General features: G+C 40.1%; 1 protein-coding gene across 3 annotated transcripts in view; it reads left to right on the top strand.

Moving 5' to 3' along the window:
• glyr1 (glyoxylate reductase 1 homolog (Arabidopsis)) overlaps window positions 1–21,167 on the top strand; it is a 58,597-nt gene extending 37,430 nt beyond the window's left edge. For all 3 annotated transcript variants that reach the window (XM_070901019.1, XM_070901018.1, XM_070901017.1), the window contains 7 exons: window positions 8,251–8,350; window positions 9,862–9,972; window positions 10,172–10,273; window positions 11,727–11,889; window positions 12,646–12,825; window positions 14,061–14,185; window positions 17,898–21,167. In XM_070901019.1, coding sequence (XP_070757120.1) covers window positions 8,251–8,350; window positions 9,862–9,972; window positions 10,172–10,273; window positions 11,727–11,889; window positions 12,646–12,825; window positions 14,061–14,185; window positions 17,898–17,972 — 856 coding nt within the window. In that variant the 3' untranslated portion in view covers window positions 17,973–21,167. The remainder of the gene's footprint in view (window positions 1–8,250; window positions 8,351–9,861; window positions 9,973–10,171; window positions 10,274–11,726; window positions 11,890–12,645; window positions 12,826–14,060; window positions 14,186–17,897) is intronic.
• Window positions 21,168–22,180: the final 1,013 nt, after the last annotated feature.

Below are 22,180 nucleotides of genomic sequence, written 5' to 3'. Positions count from 1 at the left end.
CCTACTCCTGTTCCTAATTCTTATGTTCTTATATTCTTATGTTCCAACCGTGACTAGAGAGCGTTATTAATCTACATAACTAAATGAAGAGAACATTCTCTGTCTTCTCATTGCAATTGATTTTGCAATAAAATTAGTACAGATAGTAATTACTATTGAGTTATGCTGCATGGATCAGAGCCAAGCATCTAGTAATGTAACCATTTCTGTACAAAATGATCATATAACTAAAATCTTGACACCAGAAGGTTTTCTAGGTTTATGCATTTATCTGTAGGACTTTCATTACAATTCAAAATGTTAAACTGTATGTCAAAACCACAGGACTTCCTTCCTTGCAATTGCTGGGTATAGTTTAATGTGTTTGGCTTTGCTACTGATAATCTGGTGGCTCATTCAGTCTGGTATTTGACTGACTTTCCATTTTTGCAATAATTGAGGTCAACCCACTTGCACCATTCAGACTTTGGTCTGAAGCGGGTAGATGGTACTGAATCGTTGCTCAAAGTTAACAGAATCCCAAGATTTAAAAGCAGCAGCTCCTTTCTGATTTCCTCTGTGTTTCCCTTCCTAAAATATATTTTCTGTAACTGACTGGAGAGATTAGCAAATTGCTCCCAATTTTCAATGAAAAGAAGTTGTCACTGCCTGCGCGAATGAGCATTAGAAGATCCCATGTTGAATTTTGTATTGGAGAAGGCAGAAACTAAAGAGTAGGGTCAACTTGATCTAGAAACTCGCCAGATCCACTTGGAGAGCAGACGCACAAACCCTCCGTACGGCAGCATTTGCCCTGGTGTACTCTACAGCGGAGTACTGCTCTTCGGCATGGCAATCAAGTCCACATGTCAAATCCGTTGATGTCCAGCTAAATTGTATTATGAGAATTATCACCAGAATGTTTTGATCAACACCAACACTTTAGCTGCCGTACTTGCAAACATCGCACCAACACACCTGCGCCATGAATATGCAGTCTCCAAAGAATACAACCGCTATACCAGCAAAGACATGCCAATCCATGCCGATTTGAACAACCTACCACCAACCCTTCTCAAATTTAGAAGGACATTTTGGACCGTCGCCGAAGCCCTTCATCAATCTCCTCAGCTTTGATGACCAATGGCGAAATGCTTGGAAAAACTGTGACATACGGAATGGATTCCTTTTAAGAGGACCCCACAGTACAACCTGAAGGATCAAACCTTCCTTCCAAACAGTGGACAACCATCACCTGCCTCAGAACTGGTCATGGTAGATGCTGCCACCTTCTTCATAGATGGAAAATTAAAGCATCCCCATCCAGTGACTGTGGAGCTCCTAATCAAACCTTGAAGCACATCATTGAGCACTGCCCTCAGGAAATCTGCAGACTGCCTACAAGATATCCACGCTGTTTCACCAGAAGCTTTGGCCTGGATATCCAACTTGGATACTGACATTTGATTTGCTACTACCATACGAAAGAGGAGGAGGCAGTGATGGGGACTTGCCATGTGTCCACAGTATCTTGTATCAAGGCACTATACCACATCTTTTTAAATGATCATCAATACCAAAAGAAACACATCTGCATTATAAATACCATGCGTTTGCATATTGACATGGTCACTCCAGTCTTCGGCGTATACTACAAATGTTGTACCAGTTAAGTTGTCACTGGCGCTGCTTAACTCACCTCTGAGCTGCATAATCACTGGACTTTTAACATAAGCATAAAAACAGTGATATCATGAAGTGTTTTGTTTTACAAATAAACGACTCAATATTCAACCACTTGGGCTGATAACCAGCTATTCAACCATTAATCAAACAACCTTTTGAGTACTGGGAGATGCAGCAGATTAGCAATTTTTGGGTTTGAATTCAGCCCAGAGTAATAGGTTGGGATGAATGTATCCCTTTCTCCTGGTTGTAAGGATTCTGTACTAAAATGTGTTTGGACTGTTGTGGCTTAAGCCATGTTTTGAGCAGTTAACTTGTACCTTGGAGAAGTCATTGATATCTTTACCATGGAATAAGTGGGGAATTCGTGAATCATTAAATTCATGGGTACTGTGCACATTGCTTGGAAACTATGCATTGGAATGCATAATGAAGTAGTGGTTACAGACTATTTGGACTTTATTTGTTCAACGCCATGATCTGTCGCTCAGGTACTTGAAAGGTCATACATACTGAGTGGTAGATTTTTTTAATAGTCTGTCAAACTCTCATGATGCTACTGCATGCCAGGATTGATTTTAATATATTCACAGCATGTCAAAAAAAAAAGGGAAGCTTATGACTGATACTGAGGGCTCAATACTACATAAACCCTAGAGGAGTATAGAAAGTGCAGGGGCGAAATGAAAAAGGAAATTAGGAAAGCAAAGAAAGGGCATGAAAAAATATTGGCAAGTAAAAAATCAAGGAAAACCCAAAGATGTTCTATAAATACATTAAGAGCAAGAGGATAACTAAAGAAAAGTAGGGCCTATTAAAGACCAAAAAGATGTATGGAGGCAGAAGACGTGGGTATGGTTCTTAATGAATACTTTGTGTCTGTTTTCACGAGACGGACGATGCAGACATTGCATTCGGAGGAGCAGTGTGAAATAGGAGGTGAAATAAACATAGTGAGGGAGGAAGTAATAAGGGGTTTAGAAGCTTTGAAAGTGGATTAAATCCCTAGGCTGTTCTCGAGAGGAAATAGCAGAGGCTCTGACCATCATTTTTCAATCCTCTCTGGCTACAGGTGTGGTGCCGGAGGATTGCTAATGTTGTACCATTGTTTAAAAAGGAAGGAAGGGATAGACCAAGTACTTACAGCCAGTCAGCCTGACCTCGGTGGTGGGAAAATTATTGGAAAAAATTCTGAGGGACAGGATAAATCTTAATTTAGAAAGACATGGATTAATTAAGGACAGTCAGCATGGATTTGTTAAGGGAAGGTCATGTCTGACTAACTTGATTGAATTGTTTCAGGAGATAACCAGTAGGGTCGATGAGAGTAGTGCATTTGATGTAGTCTATATGGATTTTAGCAAGGCTTTTGCTAAGGTCCCACGTGGAAGACTGATCAAGAAAGTAAAAGCCCATGGGAAAGTGCTAAGTTGGATCCAAAATTGGCGCAGAGGCAGGAAGCAAAGGGTAATGGTTGATGTGTGTTTTTGTGACTGGAAGGTTATTTCCAGTGGGATTCTACAGGGCTCAGTACTAGAACCCTTGCATTTTGTGGTATATATCAATGATTTGGACTTGACCTCCGACCTGCAGTCATTTTGTAGATGATACAAAAATTAACTGTGTGGTTGATAATGAAGAAAGCTGTAGAATGCAGAAAGATATCAATGGACTGGTCAGATGGGCAGAACATTGGCAAATGGAATTCAATCCGGAGAAGTGTGAGGTAATTCATTTGGGGAGGGCTAACGAGGCAAGGGAATTCACAATAAATGACAGGACACTGAAGTGTAGAGGAACAAAAAGGACCTTGGAGTGCAGGTCCACAGATCCCTGAAGGTAGCAGGACAGATCGATCAGGTGGTTAAGAAGGCTTATGGGATACATGCCTTTATTAGCCAAGGCATAGAATGCAAGAGCAGGGAGGTTATGCTTGAACTGATTAAAACACTAGTTATGGCCACAGCTAGAGTACTGCATGCAGTTCTGGTCACCACATTACAGGAAAGATGTGATTGCACAAGAGAGGGTACAGAAGAGATTTACAGGATGTTGCCCGGACTGGAGAATTTTAGCTATGAGGAAAGATTGGATAAGCTGGGGTTGTTTTCTTTGCAACAGAGGAAACTGAGGGGAGACCTAATTGAGGTGTGTAAAATTATGAGTGGTACGGACCAAGAGCTGGAAAGTGGGATTAGGCTGGATAGCTCATTGTCAGCTGGCACGGACACGATTGGCCGAATAGTGGCCTCCTGTGCTGTAAATTTCTATGATTTCAAAACAGGAAATCTGACCCGGGTAATGCAATGGTGAACTTGCAAATATATCTTTGGTAATTGCAGGATGCTTGCCAATGTTTCAAAAAGAAAAGTGAAGTGCCATTGTCATGTTTAAAAATACTGGCAGTACAGTATTGATGTTGCATCTTGATTCCAGGTGATTGACTCAATTCATCCATGGCTTCCCTTAATGAGGTTGAAATAGTTCTGTTGGGCAGTAGGGGTGGTTAGTAACAGTGGATGGGGAAGAGTCTATGGATGTTGACTATATGGACCTCCAGAATGCATTTCATCAGATTCCACACGAGATTATTAGCAAAAATGAAAGTGCACTGAATTGGAGGTAACCTTGTGGCATGGGGTGGTACTTGCTTGGGAGGTAGGAAACAGAGATTGGGGATACAGGAAATGTTCTCTTATTGACAGGATGTGACCAGTAGTGTCCCCCAGGCATTTGTACTGGGGCCTCTGCTTTTCACCAACCATGTGTCAATGACTTGTGTGAAGAAGTATATAGTTGGATATTGGTAAGTTCTCAGATGATACTAAGTTAGGAGGCATAGTAGGTTGTGGGGATGGGGGATGGGAGAAGGGAGTTACAAAGGGACATCGACAAATTAAGTGGGCAAAACTATGGCACGTGGACTTCAACTTGGATCTACGGTGAGAGACTAGGAGCTCTGGTGGAGCTATGGGATTTAGGTTCAGATATTGCCTAAAAGGTACAAGAAGTAATCAAGAAAGCTAATAGAATGTTGTGGGTTGAACTCGGGAGATGTGGAGGGAATGTTTCCACTTGTGGCAGAAACCAAGACTGGGGACAAAAATATGGGATAGTTAATAAATCCAAGGGAGAGACTTCTTTGCTCAGAGTGGTTGGGATGTGGAGCTCGCTACCATGGGAAGTGGTTGAGGCGAATGGCTTGGATGCCTTCAAGGGAGAGTTAGACGAATACATGAGCGAAGGGAATAGAAAGATTTGCTGAAAGGCTGAGATGAGGTAGATGGAATGGGAGGAGCCTCGTGTGGAGTAAAACACCAACACCCGACTAGTTGGGCCGATTGGCCTGTTTCTATGCTGTATATTCTATGTTATGTTGGCTTTATCTCCAGGGGATTGGAATATAAAAGTGAGGAATTGATGATTCAGATGATCAGACACCATCTTTTTAAAAATTCGTTCACTGGATGTGGGTGTCACTGACAAGGCCAGCATTTATTGCCCATCCCTAATTGCCCTTGAGAAGATGGTGGTGAGTCACCTTGAATCGCTGCAGTCCGTGTGGTGATGGTACTCCCACAGTGCTGTTAGGGAGGGAGTTCAAGGATTTTAATCCAGTGGCGATTTGCTTCCAAATCAGGATGGTGTGTGACTTGGAGGGGAACATGGAGGTGATGATGTTCCCATGTGCTTGCTGCCCTCGTCCTTCTAGGTGGTAGAGGTCGTGGGTTTGGAAGGTGCTGCTGAAGAAGCCTTGGTGAGTTGCTGCAGTGCATCTTGTAGATGGTACACACTGCAGCCACGGTATGCCGGTGGTGGGAAGAATGACTGTTTGTTTAAGGTGTTGGATGTGGTGCCAATCAAGTGGGCTGCCTTGTCCTGGATGGTGTCGAGCTTCTTGAGTGTTGTTGGAGCTGCACTCATCCAGGTAAGTGGAAGGTATTCCATCACACTCCTGACTTGTGCCTTGTAGATGGTGGCAAGGCTTTGGCGAGTCGGCAGGTGAGACACTCACCGCAGAATACCCAGCCCCTGACTTGCTTTTGTTGCCACACTATTTATGTGACTGGTCCAGTTAAGTTTCTGGTCAATGGTGACCCCCAGGATGTTGATGGCAGGGGGTTCAGCGATGGTAATGCCATTGAATGTTATGGGGCAGTGGTTAGATTCTCGCTTATTGGAGATAATCATTGCCTGGCACTTGTGTGGCACGAATGTCACTTGCCACTTAGCAGCCCAAGCCTGAATGTTGTCCAGGTCTTGCTGTATGCGGGCATGGAGTGCTCTATTATGAGGAGTTGCGAATGGAACTGAACACACTGCAGTCATCAGCAAACATCCCCATTTCTGACCTTATGATGGAAGGAAGGTCATTGATGAAGCAGCTGAAGATGGTTGGGCCTCGGACACTTCCCTGAGGAATTCCTGCAGCCATATTGTGGGGCTGTGATGATTGACCTCCAACCACCACAACCATCTTCCTTTGTGTTAGATATGTCTCCAGCCAGTGGAGAGTTTTCCCCCTGATTCCCATTGACTTCAGTTTTACAAGGGCTACTTGATGCCACACTCGGTCAAATACTGCCTTGATGTCGAGGGCAGTCAATCTCACCTCACCTGGAATTCAGCTCTCTTGTCCAAGGCTGTAATGAGATCTGGATCTGAGTGGTCCTGGCGGAACCCAAATTGGGCATCAGTGAGCAGGTTATTGGTGAATAAGTGTTGCTTGATAGCACTGTTGATGACACCTTCCATCACTCTGATGATGATTAAGAGTAGACTGATGAGGCGGTAATTGGCCAGATTGGATTTGTCCTGCTTTATGTGGACAGGACATACCTGGGCAGTTTTCCACATTGTCGGATAGCTGCCAGTGTTGGAGCTGTACTGGAACAGCTTGGCTAGAGGTACAGCTGGTTCTGGAGCACATCTTCAGCACAACAGCCAGGATGTTGTTGAGGCCCATTGCCATTGCTGTATCCAGTGTGTTCAGCCATTTCTTGATATCACGTGGAGTGAATCGAATTGGCTGAAGACTGGCTTCTGTGATGGTGGGGACCTTGGGAAGAGGCCGATACGGATCATCCACTTGACACTTCTGGCTGAAGGTGGTTGTAAACACTTCAGTACTGAGTTCAGTTTTGAGCACCAACCCTTAGGAAATGTATAATTGGCCTTGAAGGGGGTGGAGCAAAGAATTTACCAGAATGATACTGGGGCTTAAAGGGTTAAATTGAGGGTCAAGTTGCATAAACTTAATTTGTATTCCCTTGAGCTTAGATGGTTGAATGATCTAATCAAAGCATTTAAAATGATTAGGAGATTTATTTGATTGGATAGATGCAAAAAAACTATTTCCTCTTGTGTGGGAATTCAGGACAAAGGGCATAATGTAAAGATAAGACCTATGCCACTTTGGAGGGAAATCGAGAACGACTTTTCCACACAAAGGATAGTGGGAATCTGGCACACTTCCAAAAGACGGATACCGGATCAACTGAAATTTTAAGACTGAGATAGTTAGTCTTTTGTTGGGTAACTATATCAAGGGATATGAGCAAAGGCGGGTAAATGGAGTTGGGGTACAGACTCAGACATGATCTAATTATGTGGCCGATTAGAAGGCTCAAGGGACTGAATGGCCTACTCCTGTTCCTAGGTTTCTACAGTACAAGCATGAGTAAATTTGCAAGTTCACTTTTAATTGGTGTTTAACAAGCCAATAAGCTGAAAAGACTCAACACCAACGCTCTCAACCTGCTTTGGTCCCAGGAGTGATTTTTGGAGGTGTGGGTGAAAATACACACATGGTTAGTTAGTGCTAATGAATGAATTTATTGCACAACGTACACTCAGCATATATATATTGGCTGTAATGCAGAGAGTAACATCACTCTTTAGTGGATATTCAGGGGATTTATATGGAACCCTGTATTTTGAGTTTTCTGTGTAATCCAGTAATCAATCTAATTAAGCAATATTATTGAAATTATGAAACTAGTAAATATTGAACAAAACACAAAGCTTTACGAAGAAGCTTCATCAATGTTCTGCTATCAATCAAATTATAATGACGCATTAATTAACTTCAATCTTTTGTCGGTTTATCTGAATTTTTGTGTGAACTGATCTGATACTCGGGGAACTGGAAAGAGGTACTGAATTAGCATTCGGCTGAAATGATTTGAACATTTAAACATCCTGGGTTCATGATTGATGGCTTATATTGGACTCCGTAACCAAGGCAGTTACTTCCTTCTTTTCTCATTCTCTTCCCCCCCCCCCCCCCCCAAAAAAAAATAATTGCATTCATTTAAATCAAAATGGTTTCCAAATTAACAGAGAATGTTGCTCAAGTTAATGATTCTGCCATTTTAACTAATGACATTTCTATCTATTTACATTTTCAACACCTTTGGTTAATAATAGTTGCCAGCTCTCAGAACTACCTCTGTGAAATAGGTTTACATTGCATTTCCACTACAATTGCTAGATACGCATTGGATTTTAAATAGAAGATGTCTGTGTAACCTGGAAGGATATTAATTTTTGAGGAATAAAACAATTTTTATTGCCATTTTACAGGATAGGCTTCCTTGGCCTAGGCTTAATGGGAAGTGGAATTGTTGCAAATCTTTTGAAAATGGGGCACACTGTTACAGTGTGGAATCGAACAGGAGAAAAGGTATGCTTCTTTCAAACTTCTGATGTGTGTTGCCTCTTGGGCCCACTTGCTCAGTTTTTTTTTATTGTCCACCTTGGCTCAATGGTAGCACTCTCTTGCCTCTGGAGTGGGGTTTGAACCCACAACATTTTGACTCCGACTTGAGCATGTAATCCAGGCCTGACACTTGAGCTGTTGTCCTTTGGATCTCGGGTAAATATTAAAGATCCCATGGCACTATTTGAGGACAAACAGGTTCTGTGTCCTAGCCAATACTTATCCCTCAACAAACATCACTGAAAAACAGATTATCCGGTCGTGTATCTCATTTGTGGGAGCCTGTTGTGTAAATTGGTTGCTGCGTTTCCCTGCATTACAACAGTGACTACACTTCAAAAGTATTCCATTGGCTGTAAAGCGCTTTAGGACATCCTGAGCAATGTTCCTGTTTAGCTGCAGCACCCGCGCAGGCCGTTCAATGCCGTTCTACAGCAAAGGCTATGGGCCCCGACAACATCCTGGCTGTCGTGTGAAGACTTGTGCTCCAGAACTAGCTGTGCCTCTGGCCAAGCTATTTCAGTACAGCTCCAACACTGGCATCTATCCGACAATGTGGAAAACTGCCCAGCTATTGTCTGTCCACAAAAAGCAGGACAAATCCAATCCGTCCAATTACCATCCCAACAGTCTACTCTCAATAATCAGCAAAGCGATGAGAGCACTGTCGATGACCCCTTCCAAGTGGCACTTGTTCCCCAATAACCTGCTCACTGATGCTCAGTTTTGGTTCCGCCAGGACTTCTCTGCTCCAGACCTCATTACAGCCTTGATCCAAACATGGACAAAAGAGCTAAATTCCAGAGGTGAGAGTGACTGCCTTTGACACCATCTACATGCATGCCAGGAGTGTGATGGAATACTCTCCACTTGTTTGGATGGGTGCAGCTCCAAGGCTCAACACCATCCAGGACAAAGCAGCCCATTTGATTGGCACCTCATCCATCACCTTAAACATTCACTCCCTCCACCACTGGTGCATCATGGCTGCAGTATTACCATCTACAAGATGCACTGCAGCAACTCGCAAGACTTCTATGGCAGTATCTCCCAAACCCACGACCTCTCCCACCTAGAAGGACAAGGACAACAGCTGCATGGGAATACCATCACCTGCAACTTCCCCTCCAAGTCACACACTATCCTGACTTGGAAATATATTGCCATTCCTTCATCGTTGCTGGATCAAAATCCTGGAACTCCCTCCCTAACAGCACTGTGGGAGTACCTTCACCACACGGACTGCAGCGGTTCAAGAACGTGGCTCACCTCCGCTTTCTCGAGGGCAATTGGGGATGGGCAATAAATACTGGCCTTGCCAGCGAGGCCCACATCCCATGAATGAATAACAAAAAAGCTCTGTGGCACAGGACGTTGGGTTACGAGTGTGCTGTGAAGGGGCCCTTTTGAAATGAATGTGAATTATTTGCTTTTTGAAGTGAACATTTATCAAATGCCTCTTCATTTTATGGCAGTGCGACCCTTTTCTCCAGGAAGGGGCACGTTTAGGACGAACACCAGCAGAGGTGGTTTCTACATGTGATATCACACTTTCTTGTATTTCTGACCCAAAGTCTGCTAAAGATGTAAGTAAATCTAGTGTTTCTTAACCTGATGGGCTAAGCAGCAAAGAACCATAATGATAGCTACTTTGAAGAATTATTTTAACACTGTTTAATTTTATGAACAGGAATGTTAATATTAATATCTCAACATGATGCCTTCAGTTTAACCCATGTTTTTTTTTTATTTATCAATTGCAGTAAGTTTTATTTGTGCTTTCAGTTGGTTCTGGGTCCCAGTGGGGTGCTGCAAGGGATCCGACCAGGCAAATGCTACGTTGACATGTCTACAGTGGATCCTGAGACAGCCACAGAAATCTCACAGGTAATAAAAGGAGCTGATTTTCACAGATAAGATTTACTAATACTTATCTTTTATGGATTGGTCTTGTAGCATTTTTCATTTCAGCTGTTGTGAACTGTATATATCTGCATATTTCAGATATTTCATGCAAAGCAGACCAACTGGATAGATTGTACAAGCACTAATGAAAATATAGCTATTCTACAGTTTTGAAGAAAACAAATTAGTATGTAATTCAAAGCAACTTCTAGAAATGAGGACCTTTCTGATGTTTGTGCAGCTGTATTGAAAATTATTTAGTCCACTAGTCTAAATTTCTTGGTAAATGTGGTGGCTTGATTGAATTAAATGGCAAGCCCTATAGAACATAGTTAACCTCATTCTGAAATGTAGATTCTTGCTGCAGCTTTATTTCAATGATCTGTCCTATGCCTCGCCTCGCTTCTCTAACATTTTGCTTCAGTTATCGGTCTGAAGTCATTTCTGTACTTTCCTTGTCTTTGGTTTCCAGTTTGCCCTTTGACAACTTTCAGTTCCTCCTATTTACTTCACTGGTATCGCTATGTTTTTTTTCAGTATTCTTTGGTCACTCCTGAATTTCTTTTGTCTTTCTAGCTTCTCAGACAAGCCTTGTGCTCTTGTTCCTTACTTCTGGCCTGGTCTGAATGCTTTTTTATTAGTGTTAGTTCTGTCTCTCTTATTACAAGCATTGTATAGAAAATGCTTCCCCAATGGCTCAATTGGCAAATGTATCGTGTGGTGATGGGGAATGTTCCAGGTTTGATCCTGTTACGTGCTGAATTAGATGAGCACAGTTGGAGCAGCAGTGCAAATGGGACAATAGGCCTCTGCCTCCCTGTGCTCAGGAGGAGAAACGTTAGCTACGATTGCCACTCCTGGTCATTGTTGGTGACCCTTCCTAGACAGTGCATGGTATGGGCATTGCTTGAAGACAGGATTGACAGCAATGCTTCCCAAATCAAATAGCCCTTTGATGTTTACATGTGAAACATGTAGATTTACATGAGAGACGCAGCTGGCATCCATATCCTTTGAAGATTCTGTGACTTGACACAAGGGAGAATATGCATGAATTTTTAACCACAATTTTTAAAGTAGTTAATGCTAAGTTGGTATGATTGGCATGTTGGAGGATTACCACACTGGGGATTGTTTTGGCACAGTGAAGTGGATGCTAGAACAATTGAGTGTGGCTTTAAAAATCTCATTGTACAAGTGCCTTAGACCTCATTGGTGATGGTTACAAAGTTTTCCTGGCCCAATTTTCAGAGCAGGGATCGAATGCTCCAACTGGTGCTTCATTGAGTGTCATGTCCCAATTCTCTGATTCCAGTGCTGTTCCTGGTGTTTCGTTAGGATCGAAGGTTGGTGGGCCTTATCTGGGGTACTCTTTGCAAACTAACAGACTCCATAGTAGCCAAGACTGATCTGTAATGGTTACTCTGTTGCATAGGTGATCACTTCCAGAGGGGGGCGCTTTCTAGAAGCACCAGTCTCAGGGAATCGGCAGCTATCGGAAAATGGAATGCTGGTGGTCCTTGCAGCTGGAGATAAGGCTTTATTTGATGATTGTAGCAGCTGTTTTCAGGCCATGGGAAAGAAGTCTTTCTATTTGGGTAGGTCTGTACTTATAGAATCCTCAAACTATTTCTCCTCATATTTTTGAATTGTTTTGATCGAATTGTTTATGGTTCTGTAAAGCTCAACATCTTCAAGAGATTTTCTTTTCGGGAGGAAATCACACTTTGTGGTAAATTAATTAAACACTGTACCAAAGTAACAGTTTATGAATCAATGAAATGTACTTAAACTTATTTGCAACCAAATGGAGTCAGTTACTCCACTTAATTTTTTTTGAACAAATTAAAAAAAAATATAAACAACTTGGTCTTTTTGATTTTTGCTATCTCCATGAAATTTTTTACCTGTGTATGCTGCTAAACTAACTAATGGAACTGGCCATAAAAAGCTACTGAGCATGATGTTTACCCCAGAGAAGATGACTTGCACAAATGAAATGACCTGATCAGTGAAGCATGTCTACTGATGTTCAGCCCTATCACCTTGTCAAGCTTGGTAACTTTTTCCATGCACTACCAAATAATACCAGCATTCTGGGGTCATTGAAAAATATGTAAAAATCAACCTGAAGAAAAAGAATTAAGTTTTGTCATTTTTATGACAATCCTAATGGAGAGACTTATTTTCTAAAATGACACATCTGCTAGTGCCTAATTTGCGTAACTAATTTGCCTAATTAAGGCGTCGCTTGGGCTGCCTGACAATCTCAGCGTGTATAAAATTAATCTATATGCAAGTACTGCTTTCAGTAATAAGTGGAGCACATGTGTAAACTATGGTTTCCTTTTCAGGTGAGGTGGGCAATGCCTCGAAGATGATGCTGATTGTAAATATGATCCTTGGCAGTTTCATGGCTTCTGTAGCAGAAGGATTCACATTGGCTAAAATAGCCAGCCAATCGCAAGAAGTTTTGCTTTACATCCTGAGTCAGGGACCTTTGGCAAGTGCTTTTTTGGACCAGAAGTGCCAAAGTAATTAACACTTCTAATTTTGGGGGTGGAGGTGATTGGTTAAGAGGCAGGGGATTCTCATTGTCTCGATCCAGACTTGTATAAAGAAAGTAATTTCCAGTTAAAAATTCGGATGCAAATGTTGCTTTTGGAAACAAACTGGGATTTCGTATCAGTTTAAATACAAGTCCGATTGTAAGCAATATCTTTAGCGTGACCTATTTCATGAGCAAGCTATAGAAGTTATGGTATTGGACAATAATGTTTCAAGAGGATCTGTAATATTTGAGTTAATAGACCCCCATCATTGATAATGTGTATTCATTATTTTATGGAGTTATATATTGTTTCTGGCCATTTAACAAAATTATTTTGTTTGCTTTACTTGGGTTGGTAATTAGCACAGCAAGTAGAGTGATCCCCATTGTGCTACAGTGCAGACTGAGACCCTCCTTTGATGCTGTAGAACTGAATAAGGTTTGAAGAGTGTTGTTTGGCTGAGAATCTACAAGTGCATGTTCTTTTGAAAACGGAAAATGTTAGTGCAGTGCACAAATGATTTCTGTTGAGATATATATTTAATAGCATGATTTTTTTTTTTCACCTGTGATGGTGATAAATGACTTTAAAGTTTAAAACATCTATAACTCAAGTGAATGAGAGATTGGCTCATCAGTGAAGCTTGTGGGACAGTTACTCTGTAGAATTTTGTGAACAGGTTTAAGTTAAGTTTGAAACACTACATTAGATCCATATGAACCATGGAAAACTAGTGCGCAAGTTGATGCTGCAACTTTTGCAATCTGCAAAGGATTGCTTGCACCATTGCATAAACACAGGCTTGAAGGTGACTTTTGTACTTGATTTTGGTTAGAAAAAGTCAACATGCCCATAGAGTGGAATTGGATTTTACTATATGGTGGACTGGTATGTTACATGGCTGTGCCACAAGCCAAGCAAGAATCAGCTTTTTGCTTGGTTGTGAAAATGAAGAGGAGGCTGGAAGTTAGTTGCTCAGATGAACATATGCAGTGTTAAACTAGACATTTCCACTCAAAACTGGCCTGTATATTTACAGATAATTCTAACTTTTTGTTTAATCTTGCTCATCCTAAAGCTGTAATTTTTCTTAAAATTTAAGGCCACCTTTTATCTTTTTACACCCATAATAGCTATGTCCCAACATTTATTATATGTAACAATAAATAACCTCCAATATCATTAACTGTATCCACTAGTGATTCTCTCTCTCTCAGGTATTTTACAGGGAAACTTCAAGCCTGACTTCTTGTTGAAACACATACAAAAGGACCTCAGGTTAGCCATTGCTATGGGTGATGCTGTCAATCATTCAACTCCAATGGCTGCTGCAGCCAATGAAGTAAGTTCTGGACATGTTATGCCTCTGATGTTTTTTTGCAAATCAAATTTTAAAATAAAAAGTGTTGGAACTAACTCCCTTTTTTCAAAGTGGAACGACATGGGTACCTGTAACGTCCCCACACTGTGGTCATAAGAACATAAGAAATAGGAGCAGGAGTAGGCCATTTGGCCCCTTGAGCCTGTTCCGGCATTTAATAATATCATGGCTGATCTGATCATGGACTCTGCTCCACTTCCCTGTCCGCTCCCCATAACTCTTTATTCCCTTATCACTCAAAAATCTGTCTATCTCTGCCTTAAATATATTCAATGACCCAGCCTCCACAACTCTCTGGGGAAGATAATTCTACAGATTTACAATTCTGAGAGAAGAAATTCCTCCTCATCTCAGTTTTAAATGGGTGGCCCCTTATTCTGAGACTATGCCTCCTAGTTTTAGTTTCCTCTATAAGTGGGAATATCCTCTCTGCATCCACCTTGTCGAGCCCCCTCATTACCTTATATGTTTCGATAAGATCACCTCTCATTCTTCTGAACTCCAACCTACTCAACCTATCTTCATAAGTCAAACCTCTCATCTCCGGAATCAACCTATTGATTCTTCTCTGAACAGCCTCCAATGCAAGTATATCCTTCCTTAAATACGGAGACCAAAACTGTACGTAGTACTCTAGGTGTGGCCTCATCAATACCCTGTACAGTTGTAGCAGGAATTCTCTGCTTTTATACTCTATCCCCCTTGCAATAAAGGCCGACATTCAATTTGCCTTCCTGGTTACTTGCTGTACCTACATACTAACTTTTTGTGTTTCATGTACTGAAGCACTTTGCAATTTTTCTCCATTTAAATTATAATTTGCTTTTCTATTTTTTTTGCCAAATTGGATAACCTCACATTTTCCCACATTACACTCCATCTGCCACATTTTTGCCCACTCATTTAGCCTGTCTATAATCCCCTTGCAGATTTCTTGTGCCTTCCTCACTATTTGCTCTCCCACCCATCTTTGTATCATCAGTAAACTTGGCTATATTATACTCTGTCCCTTCATCCAAGTCATTAATATAGATTGTAAATAGTTGAGGCCCCAGCATCGATCCCTGCGGCACCCAACTAGTTTCTGTTTGCCAACTGGAAAATGACCCATTTATCCCGACTCTCTGTTTTCTGTTAGTTAGCCAATCCTCTATCCATGCTCATATATTATCCCAACCCTGTGAACTTTTATCGTGTGCAGTAACCTTTTATGTGGCACCTTATCGAATGCCTTCTGGAAATCCAAATATACCACATCCACTGGTTCCCCCTTATCCCACCCTGCTTGTTACATCCTCGAAGAACTCCAGCAAATTTGTCAAACATGATTTCCCTTTCATAAAACCATGTTGACTCTGCTTGATTGAATCATGTTTTTTCAAATGTCTTGCCACTGCTTCCTTAATAACGGACTCCAGCATTTTTCTAACTGTTAGGCTAACTGGTTTATAGATTCCTGCTTTCTGTCTGCCTCCTTTTCTAATAGGGGCATTACATTTGCGGTTTTCCAATCTGCTGGGACCTCCCCAGAATCCAGGGAACAACCAATGCATCCACTATCTCTGCAGCCACTTCTTTTAAGACCCTAGGGGACTTGTCCGCTTTTAGTCTCATTATTTTACCGAATGCTGCTACTTTAGTGATAGTGATGGTCCTGATCTGTTGAATTGTTCAGAGTTGCAATTTAATAAAGAAAAACATTCCCAGAGGACTGGGGAATTGTGTGTAGACTGGAAGGGTATATATGGTTGGGTGTAAAGCCTTTATGTGAATGAAATAGTGAAAACTGCATATAATGTCAGTCGGCAGTGGGACTTACTATTACTTATTGTTGCCCCTCATCATTGCATCTAGAAAGTTGTGGAAACTGTATGTATACTATCCTATCGGCTCAGAATTTCTCTCACCTACTCAGTGCTGCTGTTTAGTCTCTCTCCTTGTTGGTATTTGTTTACTGCTGTATCTTGCACATTTTAATCCAAAAGAGTATAATTGACCAGTTACCAAGTAGCGTGATAAACTAGTATATTGTATGTCAAAACTAACCCTTATTTCTTTGTGATTATTAGATCACTAGTTTATTTCTGTTTGTCTTCTGCAGTCAATGTTTGTGTTTTAATCAATCATATTAAAGGAATACTGTTGCAGGATTTGGAGACATGTCAATTCTGACTACATAGTTAAAGCTTAATTGTGCTGTTTGTCTGTTTGAGTAAAAGTTCTCCAAGGCTTTCTTCACTCTTTCCCTTTGATTTATTGGTAATTTAGTATTTGAAGGATTAAGAGTCCAAATCTACCACATTCTGGCACAGCTGGTAGTGCTGCGCTGTGTTGTACCCACAATACCGTTCAATTTTTTGTTGACTGAGAGATACCCTGAGCATAACCAAAACTGCATTAGTGGTGAAAAGATAATAACATTGTAAGTGACAATGTAGATGGCAGTATTGTCCACTGCAAACATCACATTGTGATATGGCATTTTGAATTTTGTTTAAGAGTTTTATCAATAATTAGGAAATAATTTGTTTTGGAACTATATTCCTGTTACCTTTTCCAAGTTTTGCAGTGGAGATACTGCAAAAGGAAGTACCTTTTACTCAAGGGAAGCTGCTTGATGACATAGTTCTGTAATGGGCACCTTTTTGCTTAAGTGTAAGTTAACCTTTAGAGGCTGTTATAGTTCTCCAAAGTACTTGTGCTCTAAACAAGTGGCACATCTTCAGTTGAATTATTTGATTTGCTTTAATTCTCTGTCTTTGAGTGATTGTAATTCTAAGCATTCTGGGAAACCGGGCAGGCAGTTTAAAAAGTATTTTTACTTTTTTTTGGCTTTTCTTGCAGGCCCAGGAAGAGTGGGAAAGTTCAGGATTCGCATGCTCTGGACTTTACAAGTTGCAAGGCCCTCCTAAAATCCCCTCCCCACAACTTGCCTAAATGCAAGGGACCGTTCCTTCGGGCAGGAAACTGACCGGGAGTTGCAGATGAGGCCCAGGAGTTAAGAATCTCCTGAGCCTCAAGCTGCTGTGGTTTGCTGTCCGCCTTGGTCCCCACATGCACAGAGTTAAAATAGGGGATTCTGAAATTATTTAATTCCATTGGAGATGTTAGAATTTATTAATATAGTTTCCGTCCCAGGGTAAGGTGTGTTTTCAAAATTATTTTTACCTTTCTGCCCATCTGCAGGCATCTGAGTGCTGATATTCTGTCAAGGCATTACGACATTAGTGCCCTTGCTCTGATAAACATCAGTATTACAGATCTGAGCCAAGGTGCTTCATAAACTTGAGTTTATTTAATCTGTCTGTTCTTTACTATACTTAACAATAAACAGCAGACACATTACCATCTCTACATGATTAAAAATTAATGGAGCTAATGTGAATTTTGGATTCTCCTTGTGTTTGTCCATCTTGTGTAAACTGAAAACACATATTTTAAAATGAGGTGGATCTATTTTTTTCATACCTGGGAGCCGTGCAGTTTTGTAACTGGCTAGTAGAATGTTTGAAAGCAGGGTGATTCCTCTTTTGATTTTCCCTTTGGTCTCTTAGCACCTTTCCCAGCTAGTCTGCCAGTGTTTTGCAAAATTATTTGTGGGAATTTGTGGGTTACTGTTCTGTTTAGTTTTAACATTAATATCAATCTTTTCCATCTGTTATTTTCCCTGTAGGTGTTTAAGAAAGCGAAGGCCTTGGACCAGTCTGAAAACGATATGTCTGCAGTATACCTGGCCTGCAACCAGTGACCCTACAATATTTTAATTTTCTTTTTAAATTCGGGGCCATTTGTTTTGGTTTTTATGTTTTCATTATCAGTAACTGCTCTAATCTGCCACACTGGCCATTGTGCATTTTGTCCTCTGGTGTCTGAGGATGATTAATGGTCCATACCCAGCCAAATCTCATTAATGCACTAACATGTGGTACCTCTGAGATTGTGAAATGAACATGTGCCGACCATCTGCTGCTTTTCTTATTTTTTAAGGATAGTATAAGAAGTTTACTTATTGAAAGATGGGTTGTTGACAAAGGTGTATGCTAGTGTAACACTTTACAATTGTTTTTACCGGTTTGGTTAAATACCTCCTGATGTGGTAACTGCTGATACAAGCTCAGTGCTGGTACTGCCAGTCACCAGATCAACACTTATTATATCACCAAGTTATAAGTGACAAACGTACAAGATCCATGAAGCCATATCTTGAGCACTGGGGAGAATCGTGGGATACACATGGTTTCAGGCCTGTACTGTGGTGATACTGCAGTGAATTGGGCACTCTGGTTATCTTGGTGATGCCAGTGTGGGTTGATGTGTCATATGTATATGTACATCAAAATGTCTGGTATTGCTGTTCTGTAGAAAATGAAATTTACTGTACTGGTGTCCTGCTTAATGTTTCTCATGTGGTTTGTACTCTAAGAAAGGATTTGCTCAGGCAGGTGGTGGAAAAACACAAAATGCCATTGGAAGAAAGTCTGCACAGCTTCTGAACCAGACTGTTAGTCCAGTTGCTACTAACACTTATCTTGCATGCAAATGGTTTTTGTTTTTGTTTTGAGAGTTTAAAAACCTGCACATAATATTTTTGTGACTTTGAATACTTTTTCCAAAAGGAAAATTTATGTTGCTGCCTTGTAAACTGTTGCCCCTGCGTATAATACTCAACTGGGTTTTTAATGGTTTTTGTGATCAGATTGACCTCACTTTTTTTTTTCTTGATTCCAAATGTTTAGGAATCCTATAAGATGTTGCCGTATTAAAACAGCAGTATATGTTGGAAAGGTTTCTGAGTAAATTCCTTTTTCTGTGCATAACTTGCTCATTTTTAATACAACCCCATCCTATACATTACACCATTATGCAATTTCTGTATCCAGTGCATGATCCTACTCAACCTAAAGTTATAGGTTTTTTAAAAAAAAATCTTGTATTTATTTACTTTCCTTGGTTTGAAAGTAATATTTTTCTCTTGCCCACAAACTTATTTAAAAATAATTATGCAAACCTGTGTTTTAGGTCCTTAATCCTTGTGGGCCTTTCTGCTGATTATATGCGGATGTAGATGCTACTTGGGAATGTAAATTGGATGTGACACCAGTTACTTTTAATTGCTTTTACGTTAACAACACTATATTGTTGCATGGAGTAGGTGTGGAATGTAATTTTGGTCACTTTACTTTGTACGGCATGTGATCACTTTGGCTACACCAAAGCATGATGGTCAAGTGTTTAACATGACAATGTCTAATCTATTGGACCTAGAGATGAGTCAAATTCCATTAAGCAGCTTTTAATATGTATGTAGAGTGTCCAAATTTGATTGGGATTGAACCTTGGATTTCCAATTGGAACAAGGGACACTAAAATTAGAAATAAAGTCCATCATCTAAAATGCATGCACACCCCTGATTGTCAGCAGCTCATTGAGGCTGTTGTTATTACTATGGTTTGCTATTCCTGCCCAGGAAACCATTTACAGAAAATACCAGTTGCCATCAAACAAGGAAGAATTTTTGCCTTTTGTGAACTCCGTATCTTGCATGCTCTGAAGTAAGAGTCTGCCCTCACATACAATGAGAATGGAATCTTTTTGATAGCTTTGTTGTGGCTCTATTCACAAGTAGAATTTTTAAATAAAATGTACAAATGGACTGGTCTCCATCCCAAGGTTCAGACTTCTAACACTTTATCAAACTTGGAAACTCTCAAGATAAATGTGTTGTGCACGAAAGTTGGGCAGATGGTGGTGCACCTGAAGAAGTATGTTTACCTCAATAATTGTGGGTTTGAGTTTCAGTGGATGCTGCTAATCAGTCCAACCAAATATATAAACTGCAGAAACGTCTTCAGCTTGCTTGTTCTTGTGAGATCAGTATGGCACCTCCATTTTATATTAAAAAAAAGAAACTGGATGATAGCACAGTTCTCTATTTGGAAGGCTGTACCAGGCTAACGAGAGCCATGAGACTACTGTACATCACTGCATTAAAGATTGTTGTGAATAGAATCACTTTTTTGTGAATTCTAATTGAAACTTTGAAGTTATTCCTGTATTTGGTATTTCAGAAACTAAAGAACCTAATTTCAAGATGCATCAAAATGTAGGCTTACAATCACTAACTGCCTTTTACATCTTATTTCTAAGTGTTATAACTTAACTTTTGGATTGAGAATTTATTTAATTGTGATGTAGTTAATGATTTCTGAATATCGTTGTTCATCTTGCACGAAACCATTATTGTGCTTTCTTTGCATTAAAGGTTTGTTTTGAGTTATTAAACCATTGCCGTGCAATGCACAGTGACCTGTATCTGTGATAGAGAACGATGCATATCTAGTGCTATAGTTTCACAAAAATAACCTGTAAACTACAAGTGTACGAATTGTTTAAAAAAAAAAAAAATACTAACTGGAAATACACTCCACAGCTAAATGACACCTCAAATACAGTAATGCCATCCATGTTCACCCGTTAATGTTCACTTGACATCTGTTATGTAGGACTGGGATAAAGATTCTCACATACAGATCTACAGCATTTCACCCTCAAGAAAAATACCGGTTAATTAGTAATTTTATCACTGGCTAGTCTTCTGCAAAGGTCTTGAGTAAATGGCTATAGATATAACCTGAATCCAGTGAAGAACATTTGTATACACAAACTACTGTGGTATTTTTGTGAATTTATCGTGCCCTTTTTCTTGCTCTATGTAGCCTGAATTTAAGGTTGCATCAAACCTACACACTATCCTGTCATTGCATTTTATATAGCTTATGGTATTTCATTTTAAGATCGATATTGCAGAAATTGGCTACTATTTTTATGGATCCATAACTATATTTTGTTATGTACAAAATTGTATACAATTTGTCAAATGAGTATTTGAAAGTGGATATTTTTTTTTTAATGTATTAAGTTTCAGTCCCGCTCGGTCAATAAATGCTGTTATTGTTCAGGAAACTGATTTGTAATTCTCTCTGCATTTTCTTTGTGTGCAAGTTGAGATTTTTTTTTTAAATCTTGGTTTCTCGCATAGTGATTCCAATTGTGAGCAAAAGAATCTAAATTTATTTACTGAACCGTTTAATACAAAGTGCACCCTGTACCAATTGATTTTTTAAATGAGTACTGTTAACTTTACCTTTTTTTGTAAAAGTCAATGTGGCCTGAGTGATTTGATCTTGAATGCCTCCAAGGTCATTGTGAACATGGGACTTTGGCATGGAATCTGTTGTTAGATCAGAGTTCATTCCATGTATCCCATACAAGGTAAAAGGCATGTATGAGATTGATTTCTCTAACTGAGCAAGAACAGAAGTGTTGCTTAATGTCTAATGTGTTCAAAAAATTCTGTATTTTGCTATCATTAACTTTATTTTAATGAAGGAACTATTGACGACGACAAATTTGGGGAACTAATCTCGAGCTTTGCTCATGGGTACAGGTCGGTACAGCTAAAGTCACTAACTTCAAACATCAGCTACCAACAAACTCGATAAATGATGTGATATCTGCTGGTCAGCATGGATAATATTCAAGCGAGTACAAAATGGAACTGTGGGATAAGAAAATCTACTAGAAAGATATTGGAATATACCTGGAAGAGATAAGAGATTGAAACAAAACAAGAAATTCAAAACCTGACCCAGCATTTAAGTATTGCATCATAAATTAGAAAATGGTTTTGCATTTATTGTGCTCATATATTTAGGTCTAAGTCTTGAGATTTTTTGGAGGAGGTCTTGAGTAAAGGCAAGGTGTTTGCTTGGGGTCGGGGGAGGGCAAGAAAGAAAGGAATAGAAACCGAATCACAGCTTTTGTACACCATTTTTCCAGTCACAAGATTTGGCAGGGGCTGAATGCTGGAAGTACAAGGTGTTTATTTTGGAAGCTGACTTAAGAATCTGGAAAATGGAGAAATAATACAACAGATGCGAGATTACATTTAGGAA

The sequence above is a fragment of the Pristiophorus japonicus genome, chromosome 15 (assembly GCF_044704955.1).
Source record: "Pristiophorus japonicus isolate sPriJap1 chromosome 15, sPriJap1.hap1, whole genome shotgun sequence".
Taxonomy (NCBI): Eukaryota; Metazoa; Chordata; class Chondrichthyes; family Pristiophoridae; genus Pristiophorus; species Pristiophorus japonicus.
The sequence above is the reverse complement of the archived record's forward strand: the minus strand, read 5'-3'. Positions and strand labels throughout refer to the sequence as shown.